Genomic DNA, 17,985 nt, shown 5'->3' with positions numbered 1-17,985 from the left:
TTTTAAATGTTTACCATATTTCCACCATAAACACCTGTCAAGAGAAAACATGGTAGTTCTAAAATGTAATGGAAAGCCATGTAATTGATATTTCCTTTAAACTCTCGAATGCCACAAAAGTTTGCCAATGACATACTCATTTTGTTTTCATTCTCTATGTAAAAACATGCAGTAGAATCCTAGAATAATACACTTTCTACAACACAGAATTGTTTGTCGTGAGAGGTGCTGTTGGCATATTCGACAAGTTATTTCTTTATGGTGTGGAACACGGAAGCTATCCTTGAGTTTCCTCTATGGCATCGGCATAGGCCCCAGAGTTAGAGCGGTGGTGGTGAAGCGCCAGAATATTTTGTAAATTAACCTGCATGCCGTCCTCATCCTTGCCAATCCCTGGAAAGTATTCTATTGATCTTCAGATTTTTGTTTGTCTAAAGCTCTTTGCCCATGTTCCCATATTTCCTTTTCTTTTCAAGTGTGTATGTGTTTCATTCTTAAAATGCTTTCTGTGGGGAAATATGACATATTCAGGTCTCACATTTCTTATGGAATCAAACTCCTTTAAATATATTTCTTCACTTTTATTCCTGGTTAGCTTTTTATTTAATTTTTTGTACGCCACATCTAACATTAAGAACCTAATGACTAAGAACACAGACTCTGAGGTCAAACTACTCGTGTTCAAATGTTGTTTCTGCCACCTATTAATTACATGCTCTTAAAGTTATTTAATTCTCTTTGTCTCAGTTTCTTCTGTAAAATGGGAATGGCATTAGTAGAGAAATTATAGTATTCTTCAAAGACTGAGTAACTTAATAGATACAAAGTGCTCCAAACAGTACCAGTTTCAGAGTAAATGTTCGGTATTACCTATTTTATTTAAGGAAACAAAACGTTTGTGTACTTTTTAAAAAATCAGCCATAATACTGTATAACTACCCTGTGAGATTAATAGAATTTCCTCTTTTGAAATGATTCATATAATTCTTCATACTTTCTGAATTTCAAATTGTCATTAATTCTAATAATAAAAATAGATATTTGTGGAACTAATAGGACAATTTTAAAATTATATATTGTGGAAAAATCTGAGACATAGATCTTTTTAGTGCTTCCTATTGCTGAGAATATTGAGAGAAAATACATACCGTTATCTTTAAGAATATGTGGAGTTGATTCTCCGTTTTTAAAATCATTTCTCTTAGCAGAACTTCCTTCCCTATAACAGTTACTACATTGGAGATATTTGTCTCATATCATAATAGTAATGGCACCACCTAAACTTTTTATATTTAACCTTTGCCTTTTGCTCTTGCAACTCTAATGTTTACTGACAAAGGTATCTTATAGCTATTTGTTCCTTGGGATTTAAAATTGTGCACTTGAGCATAGAAATAATATTAACCAGTGTAATTTAAAATGTCCCGATATGAGTAATTAAAAAGGTCTTGAATCAAAATTAATAAATATGATGAAACAAGATATTTCCAGCTAAATTCTGTAATAAGGTAATCAATTTGTATTTCATCGGCCCTTTTTACTAATAAATTGTCTTCTTTGTAAGCCATCTATGAGCTAGAGCCACATCACCCTTATACCCCAGCTATATTCTGGGATAAGTGTCTAAATTTATGTGGGTGATTGGTTTTAAAACGAAAGAGTCATCTAGATACTCATTTTTCTCAAAATCTAAAGGCCTAAGGAACTATTTTGTGTTTATATTATGTCAGGTTCAGGATCAGTTCTTCAGCTGATTTTTCTCAGCAGTTGATGGAGGAAGGATTTTCTTCATCCTCTGATCAGACATATGCAGTGTTGTTGACATTTGTTGGCCTAAGTTTGGATATAGTGTATATATAGGTCCTGGGATGTTGGGGCAATAAGGAAAATGTCAAAGGCCTGGAGACCAGGGAAGAACACGTAAAGAAGCAGGATTTGGACTGGTTGATAGTTTAACTCTGAATGTATATCTTAGGATCTTTTTAAAAGACTTTTAATAAAAATTGTAAAGTACCTAAAAAAGTTATGATAAATTAAATGCTAATTTTATACATTAATTAAATATATTAAATATTATATATAATTAAATAACATTGACTATAAGTATCTAATCCTAATTTTAGCAAAATTCAGGATTATGTAAATTTAAAATATATTTTAAAATATGTTTTTAGCCTTCAGTGAATAAAACATTTTCTACACAAATATGGTGAATTTCTTATGAAAATACTAAAGAAGCTCATAGAAGCTCACATTTTGGTAATAAGCAGTCCCCTAAATTCTATAGAAGACTTTTATGATATGAGGCTTTAAAGTAGTGATGATTAAATATGTCACATTCCCCCACGGAAAGCATTTTTCCCACCAAAAAGTTCATTCCAGCTAATATTACTTTAAATATATAAAAAAGAAGTGAATTAAGTAAAAGATATCCTAAATCAGTAGTAGTAAGCCTCAAGAAATACAAAATTCACTGTGTCCTCCATGTGTGTGCCATGGCTAGTTTTTGTATGATGAAGGACTTTTATATTTATAATATTGTAAATTATGTCTCTGAATTATAATAGGTATTTATGAACTTAAGCATATCAGTTTAACTATTTAGACCTCAATAGTCTGAAAAATATATTTCTTTAGAAAATGTCTGTAAATCATACTTTTTCCCAAACAGGTAGATATTTCTACACAGTTTATAATATTTGTATTTAAATGAAAGTGAAGGTTAGTAATAACTTTTGAAAGGGTTATCCATAGTATTCAGTTATTGTTAGAGTTGAATACTTTCTTTCAGCTTTAATTATTTCTAATGTTCAGGATATGAACAAGATGTGGCTTTTTCTGCTTACAATATTCTACCTATTAGACCCCAGCCCCTTAAGTATAGAGTTATTTAAAATTAAGTAGTTTTTAAAAATTTTTCTTAGATTCATTTACTTTTCCTAGAAAATAAATATTAAATATTAGAAATCTTTTAACAGGCTAGGCCAATTGAAGCGTGACTATTGCTAACAGCCAGTAGCAGTAGAATTTAGTGTTTCGTGCAGTATATCTTTTTTTCTGTCCATGGGATCTACAAAATGCTTCGTTGTAGTCCCACTGACCCTAGGCCCATCTCACTTCTGGTTCTTGGGACAGATTAGGTTGTAACAATAGGACCAGCATTTTTGCACCGAGTTTCATGTTAGCATTATGGTCTCTGAATTTCTGATTGTTAATTTTCTGTTCTTTTTATGCAAAAACTAGAAACTTGACATTCTGTTCCCTCAGAATATTGGCGATTCTGATTGTGCTTTTACTACTCATTTGATTTAATATGCATTTTAATAACTGTATCTTGGTTTTTTTCAGGTAAATAAAAATGTCAAATTCACCGCCCAGGAACTTTATGATTGTGTTTCACAGACTGAGTATCGGTGAGTCACATCTGTAGATGAGTCTTCATTGTAGCAAGCTTTCGCCTCAGACAGTACCGCCTGGTTGTTGTGGGGAAGGGTTTTTCTATGTCTTTGTTACACTATGATTTTTTTTTTACCTTTATTGTTGTGAAATATTTCATACATGCAAAAGAGCCGTGTGTGCGTGTGTGTGTGTGTGTGTGTGTGTGCGCGCGCGTGTGTGTGTGTGCGCGTGTGTGTAGCAGATAGAAGGTTTAAAGCAGTTCTCCAATTTTTTGGCCTTGAGATTCCTTTATATTTTAAAAAATTATTGAAGACCCCAAGAGCTTTTGTTTATGTGGGTCATATCTATTTATATTTATTGTCTTAGAAAGTAGAACTGAGAAATTTAAAATGTTTATTTATTTAAAAATAACAATAGCTAATTAATTATGTTAAGATAAGTAACATATAATTATGAAAATAAGTTTTCCCCGGACAAAAAATATCACAACAGTGGCATTGTACATCTTCACAAATCTCTTAGCATCTGGCTTAGTAGAAGACAGCTGGTTCTCATGGCTGCTTTTGCATTTAATCTGTTTCCATAATGACATGTCATGTATCACTGGGAAACTGCTGTACACTCTTGCAAGAATGAGAATGGAAAAGGCAAACCCTGTCTCATTTTTTTTTTATGAAAATAGCTGTGACCTCACAGATCCTTTGAAAGAGGCTTACATTCTCCAGACCATGTTTTGAAGAATAACTCGTATAAAGAATACTCATATGCCGCTACCATTCAGTTGACAAAACAGACCTTAATTCACCCTATTTGTATTCTCTGTTCCATCCTTTCCCTAGTGATTTTATATTTATAATTCTCATCCTTATCTTTATGATATTTCTGTGTATTTATGTACCATGAAAACTAAGTGGATTAATTTCACCTGTTTTTGAACTTAACGATATCACACTATATATAGTCTTTAAAAAAATAATTTGGTTTATAGCAGTCACATGTAAAAAGAATAGGAGTAGTATAAATCAGATTCTTGTACACATGGGGTCGAGATGTGCAGCCTTCCAGTCCTGGGCCCGGACAGACCAATTCCTGAGGAGCCAAAACCCGTTTAACCCTTTCAGCGTTGCCCGTCAGTCCCATGTCCCCAGCTCCGCTGGATTCTTTTTCTGACTCAACATCGAGCTTCATCCATGTTGAAGACGGGGCCGTTGGTTTACGTTCAGTTCTATTACATCACGGCGTAGGTGGTTCTGCATATCACCGCTGCCTGCCCAAACTCACGCCGTAACAACCACAGGGCTCGTGGGAAATGGGGCTGAGGCACATCGCTCAAAAGCTTAATAAGAGACACACTAAAAAATAAAAGTGGTATCACAGTTTTACACATTTTAAATGGTTAGAAAATACATAAATACTGTGACAAATTTGACACTTTACCTTGAAAAAGAGCTACAGTTTGCCTGTGGAAGGCACTGGAAGGGTGAATGTAATGTGCAGGAGGGCAGGTTATCTGAAATCGGATGTAAAGTTGAAACCAAATGTGAAAGGATGGTTCTCCAAACACAGCAAAGCCGAGGGAACTCGTGCATGTTCGAAGTGTGTGCCCGAGTGTGTGTTGTGTATTCTTAAGCGGCTTGGGTCAGCTGGGTGCAGTCGTTCGTCTGTTTATCTGAAACTCTGTATAAGAAAATGTGAAGTTTGTGTTAATGCTCACATTGTTCTGTAATGTGTCAGTGGTGTTGGAACAATTCATGCATTCAAAACAAGTGCTGTAGCAGAACTGACTGTATTTTCACTGCTATATAACATGCCACCATATCACTAAATCACTGTTTATAGGCTATTTATAATGTTTAGATATACCTGTGTGGCTACAAAATTTTATGAGCAGGTGTAGTGACTAAGTTGGCTATCAAAGTGCTTCTACTGTTAAAATTCTAGGTTGATAAATTTATTTGATGATCAAGGCACTAGGATTGATAATCATACACAAACATTATTAAGCAGCACAGCTATGAAAGTTCACTCACTAATTAAAACTTTCCAAGAAAATCTGAAGCCGGTAGGCATGCCGAATCTGTGTAGCTGGGGGTGAGAGTGATTTTATTTTTACTGTAGTCCTCAGTTATACTCTTATTTATAAATCGTTACAGGCAAGTCACATTTAGAGGTTGTGTACATGAGACTTGTGTCAAAAATATGTCTATCAAAATTAGCATATTTTTGAAGAGGGAGAAAGCGCACCGTAGACAACGTGGAGGGCCGAGCCTCTGGCAGAATGGTTCCAATCAGTTGTCTAAAATTATTTTGACTTCAGCTTACTGTTAGAGTAGTTGGAAGTTATGTTGTTGTTGTTTTTGGGGGGGTACAGGGGTCAAAGTTGAATGTTCAAAGTTAAAGCAATTGTACCTGTTTTTCTCTTTGTTTTCTTTCCATTTACAGTGCCAGGGATTTGAACTATGATATTAATAAACTCCTTATACCCAAAAGGATGATTTTGAAATCAAATATATCTAATAACTATCTTGAATGCATTGAAAAATGGCAATTGCTGTTCAACAGGCTTTTGATTAATAGCTTTTAGATTTGTTACTCTGTTGTTTGTTTTGAAATTATTTGCCGAATTTACAGTGAATAGTTTCTCCCATATTAGCCTCTGACGTACTTCACAGCTCACAATTTTCAAATAAGCTGCCAAAAGAGAGGTTCTTTTGGTGTCCACAGTTTTTATTAGACACAGGGCCAAACGCAATAGGTAAAAGGTGGCAACATTTTCCTGTGGGTCAGAGGTGAAAACAGGTGAATGATTTATTAAGTTGCATGTAGCTGGCCACCTTTGGGAATGTTAAGGAAAACAATGACTTAAATTGTCTGAATATGCTGATTTGTGGTTAGTTGTTGAGGAGGATGTGCCCAACACCATATTTATTGCAGCAGGAAGGTAATTAAGTAGCTGAAGAACATAAAACTATTTTATAGGTTCTGAGAAAGCAAGGAATGAAAGTTTCAGACTGAAAGTGGCTTTGATCAAAAGTTTGAATTCTGTGGTACTGTAGAACCTTGGTGTTTGTATCTGTTACAAACCTGTTAGCGTTTTCTGTCTTCTGTAGTTTGTAGACTTTTTCGAAGTAGCTTTTGCCTTGCCAGTGGGGTATGTGTACTGTTTACCCTAAGTAGATGAGGAGTTTAGAAAATTCGGGATGGTAAATCAGTGAGTTTATCAAACAGATTGCCAAACATTTATCTTGTGTGGTATCTTTTATATGTATAAGACATAAGTTAGGAGCAGTGTTTACTTCACTTTATTTGCCCTCTAAATTTTTGACAGTGCATCTGGCATATTTGCGAGGCACGCTTCTAAGGTCATTTTTTCTATATGAAATGTAGACTAGTTTGGGACATCAGCCTCACAAAGTACCTGGCATATCCAAATGATATGCTGCCTAAGGTGTCCTGTGTATCAGAAGCTTCCTTTTCTTTGCGACGTTTTCAGGAATTACTGCTTTCCGACTTTGGGAATCACGTCTATGGTAGTATCTTCTAAATTACAGTAGAGCTGTGGTTCCAGCACCCGAATGTCAGCATCACCTGGGCACTTGCAAGAAGTGCAAACTGCAAGGCTCCACTTTAAGCTTTCTGCATTGGAAACTCCAGGGCTGGCGCCCAGCAATCTGTTTGACCGTCCAGGGCACGCAAAGTTTGAGAATCCCTGTGTTAAAGTAATGCCCTGGTTCGTCCAAGGAGCCTGAGACAGAAAAAGCCTTAGAGAAAAAGAATCTAGAGATCAGATTTAAACCTTTGATGTTTCTGCTTTAATTAGGAAAGAATTTCCTTATTCTGTGTCTGTAGAGTAATATTTTGCAGTAGATACTTTATTATTTGTGATATAAGATATTACAAAATAAATGTACATACGTTTTTCTTCTTTATAATTGAGGTAAAATTCACATAACATGAAGTTAACAATTACTCAGTTTAAAGTGTGCAATTCAGTGGCATTAAGTGCATCCCTCAGCTGTGCAGCCATCACTTCCGTCTAGTTCCAAGATGTTGCCGTCACCCCAGCAGCAGATGTCACATCCATTACACAGTTGTTCTCTGTCCTCCACTCCCCGCAGATACTGGCAGCCACTAATCTGCGCTGGTCTCTATGGATTTATCTATTCCGGATGTTTCTTGTAAATAGAATCTTACAACAAATGGCTTTTTTTTATCAGGGTTCATTTACTTAGCGGGATGTGTACAAGGTTCATCCATGTTGTAACATGTATCAGCACTTCATTCCTTTTTATGGCTGAATGATATTCCATTGCACGTATGTACCACATTTTGTTCATTCAACTGTTGGTGGACATTTGGGTTGTTTCCACTTTTGGGCCATTGTGAATAGTGTTGCTATTTCTGTACAACTATTTGAACGCTTTCCAATTTGGGGGGCATGTATATCTAAGAGTGGAATTCTTGGGTCAGTTGGTAATTCTGTGTTTAACTTTTTGAGGAACTTCCTGTTTTCCGCAGCAGCTGCACTATTTTACCTTCCCATCAGTGATATGCAAGTATCCGAATTTCTCCACATTCTCGACATTTTCCATTTTTTATTATAGCTATCCCAGTGAGCATGAAGTTTTATCTCATTGTGATTTCGATTTTGGTCTCCTTAATGACTAATGATGTTGAGTATCTTTTCATGTGCTTGTTGGCCTTTTGTTTATCTTCGGAGAAATGCCTATTCAGGTCCTTTGCCCATTTTTAATTGGGCTGTTTTTCTTTCTCCTGTTGAGTCATAAGAATTCTTTATGAGGAGTCAGTCTGGCTCCAGGGCAGAATCCTATGTATGATCTTTCAGGCCTGACCATAGGCAGTTACATGGCTTTATCTGGCAGGATCCGTAGAGGAAGCTGCCTTCCCCATACCGGATTTGGTGGTACACAGCCAGCGTATTGCAGTCTCCTGGGGGGAATTGCAGACACTTCTCGGGTCCCCTGCCCAGCCATGCTCACATGCACACCTGCATTCCTAGCCCAGGCAGCTCCATTTGGAGGCTTCTTTATTGGGGGCTTTGGCTTAGGCACCTCTGCTGAGACCTTTTTCTCGGAGGTATTAGCTTTGGCTGAGATATTTTTCTCCACTCTGACTCAATGCCTTTCCACTCCTCACTCTTCATTGCTGTGGTTTGAATATTTATGTGCCCTCCAAAATTCTTATGTTAGAATCTCGTTGCCCAATCTTAGAAAGTGAGGCCTTTTGGAAGTGATGAGATCATCAGGGTAGAACTTGAGATTAATGCTTTTATAAAAGAGGGCTTTCATCAGAATGTGACCATGGCAGTGCCTTGAACTTGGACTTCCCAACCTCTAGAACTATGAGAAATAAATTTCTCATGTTTATAGCCCAACAAATGTGGTGTTTTGTTACGGCAGCCTGAATGGACTAAGACACCCCTCTTCCATCCCTTGACCCTTTGAGTCCATGAAGAGGCAGGAGCCTTAGATCAGCAGTGAGATGACGCACCCTGTCTGCACTGTGTCATCTGACCCTTGCCTGGCGTCATTCGGCAGGGAAAGTGGAGTGCTAGGGAGCGGGCACCTTTCATTTTGCCTCTTACTTGCAGGGTCACAGTAAATGAATAAAGTCTTGATTGTTACTTTTGGTTTCATTTGTTGACCTTATCAACCACCTTGACACCAGCTTGACATGTTATTTGTTCTGGATGTTACGCCCAATATTTTCTCTCATTCTGTAAGTTGTCTTTTCACATTCTTGATATCTTTTGATGCACAAGTTTTTAATTTTGATCAAGTCCAATTTATGCGTTTGTTCTTGTATTTCTCAGGCTTTTCGTGTCATATCTAAGAATCCATGGCCAAAGCTAAGATCATGAATATTTTTCCGAAATATTTTTCTAAGAACTTTTAGCTCTACCAGTTAGGTCATTGATCCATTTGAGTTCATTTTTGTATATGGCGTGAGGTACAAGTCAATCCTCATTCATTTGCACGTTGATGTCATGTTGTCCTAGCACCATTTGTTGAAGACACTATTATTTTCTCATTGAACGGTCTTGGTACCCTTGCCAAAAATCAATTGATTATGTGAGGGTTTATTTCTGGACTTTCAAAGAAATTCCATCAGTCAGTCTGTCTGTCTTTATGCTAGTACTACACTGTTTTGATTAAAGTTGCTTTGTGGTAAGTTTTTAAAATTGAGAAGTGTGAGTCCCCTAACCCTATTTTTCTTTTTCAAAATTTGCTCTTTGGGGCCCCTTGCAATTCTGTGTGAATTTGGGGATCAGTTTTTCCATTTCTGCAAAAAACATTGATGGGATTTTGACAGGGATGACATTGAGTATGTAGATTGCTTTGGGGAGTGTTATCATTGTATTAAGTTTTCTAATCCATGAACATGTGGTGCCACTAATTTAGGTCTTAAATTTCTTTGGCAGTATTTTGTAGATTTTAGTGTACAAGCCTCTTTGGTTACATTTATTTCTAAGTATTTTAATCTTTTTCATGCTATTATAAATGGAATGTTTCATGCCATTGTTATTTCCTTTCAAATTGTTTGTTAGTGCGTAGAAATGCAACAGATTTTTTGTGTGTGGATCATTTATTTTGCAATGTTGCTGAATTAGTTTATTAGCTCTAACAGTTATTTTGTGGATTATTTAAGATCGATAAAGATAATTTTACTTCTTTATTTATAATTTGTATAACAATTACTTTTTTGTGTGCTTAATTGCTCTGTATAGAACTTCCAGTACAGTGTTGAATAGAAAAGGTTTTGTGGGCGTCTTTGTCTTGTTCCTGATTTTAGGGGGAAGGCTTTCAGTCTTTCACCACTTAGTATGATGTTAGCTATTACATATTATTTTTATATTAGGATTACACTGTATTCCATTTTTCTTTCACTTGAGATACACATTGCAAATGTATAGAAAAATTTAGAGTCGTAAAACGAATATCCATTTTAGACTTTCTTCTTGTTCCTAGAAGGAATTTTGGAAAAACTGTATCAAAAATTGGAATTAGGTCACATAAATTCACTTCTACCATGCCATTTTGACAAAATTAGCCATGGAAATGAATCTCATAATAGCTGGAATTATTTTTTTAATTGATTTGATCAAATTTCCAATTATTTTGACCTGAGATTTGGTCGAGCAAGTTTAATACCCATAATGAGACAATTTAGAGAAACAGCAGCAGTTTTGCAGAAGTCTCATGAGCAATGCAAAACCAGAAGCAGCCTCCAGTTTTGAGTTCTGTTTCAGAAACTATTAAGAATTGGAATTGTTTCATTTGGAAAAAAAAATAGGATCATTATAAGAGACATAAAATATTTGTATTATTGGAGGAAAAGGGGGTAGCGACTTTTTGTTTTGTTTTAATTTAGGCAGACTCGGGTCTGATAGATGTGTTTTTCAGGTCCAATGTAAAGGAAGACCTTGTTCCTAATTAAGAGATCAAAATATGTAAGGGGCCGCCTCTCATTTGTGTTTGATGAGATGTCGCAGAATGGCAGGCAAAGGTGTTCAGGTGCTCCCACATCTAATATTTTGCCATTCTCCATATAAGCCATGGGAAAAAGGACCTCAAGAATTCCTCTTACTGTAATCTAGTAGATCAAACGTACAGGATGAAAAACACCCGATAACTTTCCTCTAGTCAGCAATGACAACTTACTGAAGGAAACAAACTCCATAGGTGATGATCTACTGTCAGAATGGTGATTCACACAAATAAAAAAACCAAATGCCACTAGGATGCAAAGAGGAGGTACAGAGCTCACCTCTGAACTGTGAGAGGAGAAAAATAAAGAAGAAAAAGAAAAGACACAGAAATAGATTCAAAGTCTAGTTATTATGAAAAGATAAATAACCAAGAACAGAAATTGGGACTTGCCTTTTTTCTTTCATTTTTTTAAGTTTAAAAAATCATTTATATCTTTTTTATTTTGGATTTCTTACCGTCTTCCGAAAATCATTTTCTGAGTAGTTGTAAAGAATTGGCAGCAATGTAACACTAATTTGAAGCAATCTAAATATAGAAAATAGAACTAGAGTAACACAAAGCCAAAAGTCAGGTTTTAATCAGCCTCACAGAAACCACAGCTTCAGGAATTGAGGCCACTTAAAATATGGTATATTTATTTTTGCTGTCACTACTGCCTCTCATCTATTCCCTGAGTTCTGATTAACTTTATTTTCCTTTGTAACCTACATGAAGGGATCCACACAGGGTGGGGGGTGCAGTGGGGAGTTGGTGGCTGGTGATGCTCCCCAACACCATGAAAACACTCCATTACTTCCTTAGAAGCCAAGGAAGTAATGACAATGTAATTTACATAATACAAGTAACTGTCATTCCTTGACCACCTCATGTGCCAGGCGCTGTACTAGATGCTTGGTATTCTTCATAAACTTATGTAGACTGTCTACCAGTAGATTTAAGTAGATTTCCATGAGATTTGGACTCTAGACACTTGCGAGCCCAGCTAGGCTTCATCTTAGGTAAAATTGTGTATAGGCATGGCATATATTAGGCATTTCTCCCTGCTTCTCCACCTTCGGTTTAGGGTAACTAACTAATATTCATTTTTTAACTGCAAAGCAACTTATTTCGGTTTAGGGTAACTAACTAATATTCATTTTTTAACTGCAAAGCAACTTATTTCAGCAATTCTTTTTAAGAGTTGAAGCTCTGTCAATTTCCTGTCCCCTCTCCAGTGTCTGTTCCTATCAGCAGGTGCATTCTCTTAGTATCCTCCAATCTCCCAAGCTAAATAAGAAATATGCGTTCTACATCTTGACTTAGAACATCTTAACATCAGCCCATCTGCTGCTGGGAGAAGTCCTTCAGAGTCCATACAAAGGACTATTTTCAAGCATCCAAGTTTACTTGTTGGCTGCAAGCCTGCTGTGAGAACCCTCATTCCTGAATTCTAGGAATTGCATCAAGATCTTCTCCATATTGGTTTAGAACTATTCTACTAAGTGCTTATCTTCTCATGTTTTTTCTTCTGTGCTAAGAAACCATAACTCTTGGTATCTTATCTCTCAGATAGCAAACCCATTGTTATCCTGCTATGTTAAGATTTTTTTCATTTATCTGACTATCTGTCTCGGCAGTGATTTAACCTTTCTTTATCCTCTAGGGAAAAGTTAACCATTGGATGCCGCCAGCTGGTTGAGATGGAATATACCATGCAGCAGTGCAATGCATCTGTCTACATGGAGGCCAAAAACAGGGGATGGTGTGAAGACATGCTCAACTAAATGCTGATTTGTAACTTAAAAGGAATTGCGTTTGTCTTCAAGAATAGCAGAGTAGCGTTCAACCTTTTGAGCCAGATCAAGAGACTTGTAAGAAGTGTCTCATAGGTACACAAAGGTGTTTGCCTCTTACCGACAGTTTCGTTTGAGGTTCTGTAAAAAGCCTGGCACACCCATTGTGGGGTGAACTGCTCTTGCCTCTTCTGAAGCCAGCCACGCCTCCCTACCTCTAGTCCTGATGCTGAGCCGGTTTGTCCAAGGAAAGGAGAGCCGTCGTTTTAGTCATCTTAGGGCAGAGCCGCTATGGCATCTGGGGAAGGCACGGCATCAGCTCCTCTCTCAGCCCTCAGTTTGGTTATGTGACCAGAGACACTTCCAGACTCCAAGAAGGAATTAGGACATGACTATGCTCGCCACACTGCATAAGTGAAATCTTACCCTGGGCCGTTTTGTGATCAGAGTGTCTTCCATGTAGACCTGGTGAATATAATACACTTCCCTTCCACTTCCTCCAAGGTATTGAAAATAGAATTTTGACTTCAGCTCCAGTTTGCTGTGACGGCCTCTTTTCTTCCCTAGGCTTGTCACTTTTCAGTGCATTTCTAATGGGAAGAGCAAGGAGACCCCTATGTTGAGTTTCCCCTGAAATGTGAAGCAGCATGAATTTATGGGATTAGGGGGCGGTGACCAGTGTTTGCCCCTCACTAGACCAAGTGTTTAATTGATGTATTTCTTACTTAGTTATACAGCAAGTTGGAAACTCTTGTTTACTAGAGTATATTATGCTTTTGTTAATACATTAGATGAATCTAATTTGATATTCTATTATAAATGTTAATTTATTTTTTAAAAAAGCAATAAATTATTTTTAGTAAGAATTTGCTTTACATTTTACTTCCAGATTGTATTTCTGAACTGTGTGTAAGGTATGATTATAAAAGTGACCTCCAATGAAAGAGAACCCAGCCAGGATGTCGCTCGCAGTCCCTGTGGGACCCACTCAGCTTTATGTTTGTGTAGAGAGCCACACTTCACTGGGGGCTCAGAGTGCTGTCCCATGTGGACCAGGGGGAAGGGGAATCTTCTAGAGCATTTCTGCTCTGCCTCTTTCCTTTTCTTCTTCAGGAACCTGAACGTCCCCTCCCCCATCAAAAGGCCTTTGTTCAGGTCTCTGTGCCCTCAGCTGCTCCTGGTTATTACTGTTGGGTTTTGGTTCTCAACACCCCTCTCTTTTTCCTCCTATCTTTTTAATGTAGGTGATGCTTTTAGGAAAATTTCTTTTTACTGCTGTAACCCATATACTCACACATATTTCACACTTATTCTTGTAGATTGTAATTTTATCTTTGTCTTTTGCTTTGCGCATTAATTTGTCAATTAATTCAACATTTCTTAAATTTTTTTTGCTATGTGAGGGTGTTTTCTTCTAACTTTATGGTCTTATTTTTTATTTTGATTTAGAAACAGTCTTAAAATTTTTTAGTCTTTGTTTCTTTGAAATGTCAGGGTTTTTTTTTTTTCTTTCCCTTCTTCATTGACTTCCTTTCTGATCTTAATTTTATTTAATTTTATACTTTTTCCCCTAATAGTCCATTGCAGGAGTCGGGGGTCCCGTTTCCTCTCACCCTGACACTTTCTTTTCTGGGGACCAATCTGGATTAGAGTAAATCGGTTGACATAGGATCATAAATAAATCCTACCTTACAGAACATATTTTCTGTTTATTTTTGAATTTGAATATAATTGGTATAGGATATTATGTTCATTTCATGTATACAATATAGTGATTTGACTTTTATACACCTTACAATGTGATCACCGCACTAAGTCTAGTAATCATCTGTCACCAGGCACACTTATCACAGTATTATTGACTCTATTCCCCATCACCTTTTTTGCTCATCCTTCCACCCCTCTCCCCTGTGACAACCATCAGTTGGATCTTTTTCTATGAGTCTGGTTTTATTTTGTTTTGTTCATTTGTTTTGTTTTTTTAGATTCCACATGCAGGTGAAACCATATGGTATTTGTCTTCCTCTGTCTGACGTTTCACTTAGCATAATACCTTCTAGGTCCATCTACGTTGTCACAAATTTTTTTTTTTTTTTTTTTTTTTTTTTTTACTTCTGAGTAATCTTCCATTGTGGTGTGTGTGTGTGTATGTATACCACATCTTTATTCACGTATAGATGGATACCTAGGCTGCTTTCCTATCTTGGTTATGGTATATAATGCTGCAATGAGCATGGGGTGCATATATCTTTTTGAATTAGTGTTTTTTGGTTTCTTTGGATAAATACCCAGAGGTGGAATTGCTGGGTCATATGGTATTTCTATTTTTAGTTTTTTGAGGAATCTCCATGTCTTCCATAGTAGCTGCACCAATTTGCAGTCCCATCAACAGTGCACAAGGATTCCCTTTTCTCCACATCCTCACCAACACGTTATTTGTTGACTTTTTGAGAATAGCCATTTTGACTATTCAATGAGGTGGAATGAGGTGATATCTCGTTGTGATTTTGATTTTCATTTCTCTGCTGATTAGTGATGTTGAGTACCTTTTCATATGTCTATTGGCCATCTCTATACCCTCTTTGGAGAAATGTCTCCATGTCCTCTGGCCATTTTTTGATCAGATTTGTGTGTGTGTGTATGTATGTTACTGAGTTGTATGAGTTCCTTACATATTTTGGATGTCAACTCCATATCAGATATATCATTTGTGAAAATATTCTCCCATTCAGTAGCTTGTCTTTTTGTTTTGTTGATGGTTTCCTTTACTGTACAGCTTTTTAGTTTGACAAAGTCCCATTTGTTTATTTTTGCTTAGTAATATCCATAAAGATATTACTAAGGCCAATGTCAAATAGTTTACTACCTGTTTTCTTCTAGGAGTTTTAGGGTTTCAGGTCTTACATTTAAGTTATTAATCCATTTTGTGGTGTTATAGAGTGGTCCAGTTTCATTTAATTTTTTTGCATGTATCTGTCCAGTTTTCTCGTCATTGCTTGTTGAAGAGGCTGTTATTTCTTCAGTGTATATTTTTGCCTCCTTTGTCATAGATTATATGACCGTATAAGCAAGGGTTTATTTCTGGGCTCTCTCTTCTGTTCCATTGATCTAAGTGTCTGTTTTTGTGCCAATACTATGCTGTTTTGATTACTATTGCTTTGTAGTATAGTCTGAAATCAGGGAGTGTGATACCCCCAACTTTGTTCTTTCTCAAGATTGTTGGCTATTCATGGTATTTTGTGATTCTATATAAATTTTAGGATTTTTTTGTTCTAGTTCTGAAAAGAATGCCAAAGATATTTGATAGGGATTGCATTGAATCTGCAGATTGCTTTCGTACATTTGTTTTGATGGAAGAATGATCAGATCCTTAGAAGAGGAACTTCAAGTTTTAAAATCTCCATTTTTCAATATGTATGGCTATTATATTTTGAGCAGAAGCCATCATAAAGCATGCCATGAGCCACAAGGGACTGCTTGGGAGAGTCACACCAGGGAAAAGGGCTCTCTACAAAATGCTCTTGACTTTGTCTTAGTGAGGAGCTGCTGATGACTTCAGGAGAAGCCTCCATGAGGAATCTTCCAGCACAGTTCCTGGCACTATTTTACACACTAGCCTTTTCCAACTTATTTTATAGAAGATAGTCCATTTCCCTCATGTGAGGACCAGGGAGGCTCCTCTGGTTTGGAGCAGCCCCAGCTCTTCCCGCGTCCTGTTCCTAAGAAAAGCTGGCTAAAGAGTTGGGGTCTGTCTTACGACCTGCAGTGGGCAATTAGGACGCACAAGTTAAAACTTCACAAGTGGGTTAATTTCACTTTCCTCTTCTGGTCTTTGCCTGTCACGTGAAAGACAGGACACAAGACAAATCGGAAGTTCTTTTTTCTTGATCTCTTGACCATGTCGAAGGTGTTTTTTCACTCCTCCAGGGTTGATCGGGTTTATCAAGACCGTGCCTTGGTCCACTTTCAGAGCCTAGGTCATATTGCTCATACTGACTTCTGACAACCCCCTCAACCCACCCTTGTTGGAACCCTTGTTAGCTCCTTACTCTGTGTTGGGATGAACTTACCTCTTCTTAGAGCGAATTTACCTAACTATTGAATCATAAAATGCATCTTCCACTACCAGAAGTGTTGCCACCATAACCCTTCTCTGATTTAGTTGGGACCAATGGGCCAGTCCTCCCAGTTGATGGCTCTCTGGCTCTGTTCCCACTGAAACCCACTCTATTGAAAGTAACTCAGCTCTGTGAACTTGAGCAGAATTACCAGCTTTGAACAGGACAGTGTGGTGGTAGACACCCACATCTCAGCTACTAGCTTGGCTCAGGGTTCCCAACTACAAAAGTTTCAACATCCTATTCTTTAGGAGTTCTAATCTTGTCTCAGCCTTTGCAACTTTGCTGTAGACTAATGGATATGTGTTTAGCTACATTAACTCATAACCCTTGGGTGGCCATGTGAATAAACGGTTCCCTGATGTAATTTCAAGTGAGGTAAAATATGAGCATGTCCTCATTTCTTTTTTAAGCTTTTTCCTCTAAATGTTTGATACCCTTGGGGTTAAGCAAAAAAGACAGAACTTTTTTCCATTTTAAGTGTAGTTTGAGTTTTATCAATACAATCCCAGTCACCATCACAATCAAAAGATGAGTCCCATTGCTTCCCTTGTGCCCGTGTAGTCAACTCCATCCCTACCTGAGGAAGCCGTTGACATGTCTGCTGTCCCTGTGCTTTTCTCTTTTCCAGAATCCTATATAAATGGAGCCCTTTTGAGGCTGGCTTTTCACTTAGCATAATGCTTCTGAGATCCATCCATGTTGTTTATCAATACTTCATTCTTTTTATTCCCAAGTAATATTCCATTATATGGACTGAATTTATTCATTCACCAGTTGGAAGGATACTTGATTTGTTTTTGGCGATTATGAATGAAGCTGCTGTATTCACACAGCACATACAGGTTCCCGTGTGAACGTGTTATCGTCACACTTGGATAAATACTTAGGAATGGGATACTGTCATAGGGTATTTAACTTTCCAACAGCCAAACCTTACCAAAAGTGACCTTACAATTTTGTAATTCCTCTAGCAATTTGAGTTTGTTGCTTTTGCATCCTAACCAGAATTGGGTATTCAGGTTTAATAGATATGTATCATTTTGCTTCTCACATTTTCTAATATGATAGCATCTTTTCATGTTCTTATTGGAACCCATTTTTGTTCAAATTGCCCATTTTAAAATTGGATTGTTTTATTGAGTTCTGAGAGTTCTGGATTCAGATCCTTTATTAGATGTTTTC

General features: G+C 37.0%; 1 protein-coding gene across 8 annotated transcripts in view; it reads left to right on the top strand.

Annotated features, from left to right (window-relative positions):
* The window catches only part of SWT1 (SWT1 RNA endoribonuclease homolog), a 126,923-nt gene that overhangs the window by 51,845 nt on the left and 57,093 nt on the right, over positions 1 to 17,985 (top strand). For 4 of the 8 annotated variants that reach the window (XM_039881239.1, XM_039881238.1, XM_039881241.1 and 1 more), the window contains exons 18-19: positions 3,349 to 3,413; positions 12,553 to 13,548. In XM_039881239.1, coding sequence (XP_039737173.1) covers positions 3,349 to 3,413; positions 12,553 to 12,673 — 186 coding nt within the window. In that variant the 3' untranslated portion in view covers positions 12,674 to 13,548. Of the gene's footprint in view, positions 1 to 3,348; positions 3,414 to 12,552; positions 13,549 to 17,985 lie in introns of those variants that run through there. The other 4 variants (XR_005656954.1, XR_005656955.1, XR_005656953.1 and 1 more) reach the window with 1 other exon arrangement.

Source organism: Pteropus medius, unplaced genomic scaffold, assembly GCF_902729225.1.
Source record: "Pteropus medius unplaced genomic scaffold, Ma_sr-lr_union100, whole genome shotgun sequence".
NCBI lineage: Eukaryota > Metazoa > Chordata > Mammalia > Chiroptera > Pteropodidae > Pteropus > Pteropus medius.
Note: the sequence above shows the minus strand (reverse complement) of the source record. Positions and strands in the feature narration are given on the sequence as shown.